This window comes from Aegilops tauschii, chromosome 4 (genome assembly GCF_002575655.3).
Source record: "Aegilops tauschii subsp. strangulata cultivar AL8/78 chromosome 4, Aet v6.0, whole genome shotgun sequence".
Classification (NCBI taxonomy): Eukaryota; Viridiplantae; Streptophyta; class Magnoliopsida; order Poales; family Poaceae; genus Aegilops; species Aegilops tauschii.
Window position 1 is genome coordinate 10418690 of NC_053038.3, and position 2260 is coordinate 10420949.

Genomic DNA, 2260 nt, shown 5'->3' on the forward strand with positions numbered 1-2260 from the left:
CCTTAATGGGATTTGGTTTTTTAACGGAAGGAAGAAAAATCAGCGGAAGGAGTGGTGAGAGGTGGGACAAAATAAAACCGGACGAAAAAAGACCGTACAAGACTAACAACTCCTCCATTATGAGTAGAGATAGCTAGCTAGGCGGAGCAAGCAAACCAGCCAGCACACTCGTAGCAGCTGTAAACTAGCTAGGCGAATCGATAGGCCAATCGAGCTAGCTGAGCCATGGTGTCCGGCGATGGCGGCGGCCGAATGCCGTCGACGCAATTCGCGAAGCACGTCGTGGCCGGGCGGTGGTTCATGTTCTTCGCGTCGATCCTCATCATGGCGGCGGCGGGCGGCACCTACATCTTCGCCATCTACTCCAAGGCCATCAAGTCGTCGCTGGGGTACGACCAGCAGACGCTCAACACGCTCAGCTTCTTCAAGGACGTGGGCGCCAACGTCGGCATCCTGCCGGGCCTCATCAACGAGGTGACGCCGCCGTGGGTCGTCCTCGCCTGCGGCGCCGCCATGAACCTCGTCGGCTACCTCATGATCTACCTCTCCATCACCGGCCGCACCGCGCGCCCGCCCGTCTGGCTCATGTGCCTCTACATCGCCGTCGGCGCCAACTCCCAGTCCTTCGCCAACACCGGCGCGCTCGTCACCGCCGTCAAGAACTTCCCTGAGGACCGCGGCGTCGTGCTGGGGCTCCTCAAGGGCTTCGTTGGCCTCAGCGGCGCCATCTTCACGCAGCTCTACCGCGCCATCTACGGCACCGACAACGACGGCGCCGACCTCGTGCTGCTCATGGCCTGGCTGCCCGCCGCCATCTCGCTCCTCTTCATCCCCACCATCCGCATCATGCCGCGGGGCACCGTGGCCGCCGCCGCGACCAGCGGCCGGGAGCGCAGGGCCTTCTTCTACTTCCTCTACGCCTCCATCGTGCTCGCCGTCTACCTCCTCGTCATGAACGTGGTGGAGCTCGAGGTGCTCAAGTTCCCTAGGCCCGCCTACTACGTCACAGCCACCGTGCTCCTCCTCCTCATCTTCTTCCCCATCGTCATCATCGTCCAGCAGGAGCTCAGGACCTACCTGCAGCCGCCACTGCCCACCCAGTCCATTGTCCCGACTACAACGACCACGGTCGTCGACGAGACGCCATCCACAGCCACCGTGACGCCGCCGGCGACGACGTGCTTCCAGGACGTGTTCCGGCCGCCGGCGAGGGGGGAGGACTACACGATCCTGCAGGCCCTCTTCAGCGTGGACATGCTGGTGCTGTTCGTGGCCACCATCTGCGGCGTGGGCGGCACGCTGACGGCCATTGACAACCTGGGCCAGATCGGGCAGTCGCTGGGCTACCCGCAGCGCAGCGTGACCACCTTCGTCTCCCTGGTGAGCATCTGGAACTACGCCGGGCGCGTCGTGGCCGGTTTCGCGTCCGAGTACGTGCTGGCCCGGTACAAGGTTCCCCGTCCGCTCGTCCTCACGGCGGTGCTCCTCCTGGCCCGCGCGGGGCACCTCCTGATCGCCGTCGGCGTCAACAACGGGCTGTACGCAGCGTCGGTGATCCTCGGCTTCTGCTTCGGGGCGCAGTGGCCGCTGCTCTTCGCCATCATCTCCGAGGTCTTCGGCCTCAAGTACTACTCCACGCTCTACAACTTCGGCGCCGTCGCCAGCCCCGTTGGCTCCTACATCCTCAACGTCCGCATCGCCGGCCACCGCTACGACGAGGAGGCGCTCCGGCAGGGCGGGCGGAGAGGCAACGACCTCACCTGCATCGGGGTGCGCTGCTTCAGGGAGTCATTCTACATCATCGCCGGCGTCACCCTGCTGGGCGCCCTCGTCTCGCTGCTGCTCGCGTGGAGGACCAGGAACTTCTACAGGGGCGACCTCTACGGCAAGTTTAACGCCGAGCTAGCCATGGGCCCTCCTGGCCCTGCACAGGACCGCCCGGAACAAGCCACCACCAAGGGTGCGGCTACCTCCAGCGACAACGTCGTCGCCACCAATGGTGGCAAGATCCGTTCAGTTGATCACTAACCAAAGACAGAGAGATCCATGGAACCGAAATTGTCTAGAAATATATTCGATCGGATGGATGCGAAAGCTTGGTCAATTTATGTAGAAATATATAGATGGATCATGGATTGATTGCTGTGTACTACAAAACGGATAACTGAAAGGACAAAACTAACGTCCACAAGTGTGTTGGGAGTTAAACCCGCCCACATGCCCTATAACACACAGTCTGCGCCACGTCACCGCATGCATG

General features: G+C 62.0%; 1 protein-coding gene across 1 annotated transcript; it reads left to right on the plus strand.

Moving 5' to 3' along the window:
- The first annotated feature begins 246 nt into the window (after positions 1-246).
- On the plus strand, positions 247-2028 carry LOC109762221 (protein NUCLEAR FUSION DEFECTIVE 4-like). Its single transcript, XM_020321037.3, has one exon. It carries the CDS (start codon positions 253-255, stop codon positions 2026-2028), a length of 1776 nt encoding a protein of 591 aa, XP_020176626.3. The 5' UTR covers positions 247-252.
- Positions 2029-2260: the final 232 nt, after the last annotated feature.

Excerpts from the sequence above, each read along its gene's own strand:
- LOC109762221 (XM_020321037.3), top strand. The coding sequence starts at position 253 with ATGCCGTCGACGCAATTCGCGAAGCACGTCGTGGCCGGGCGGTGGTTC.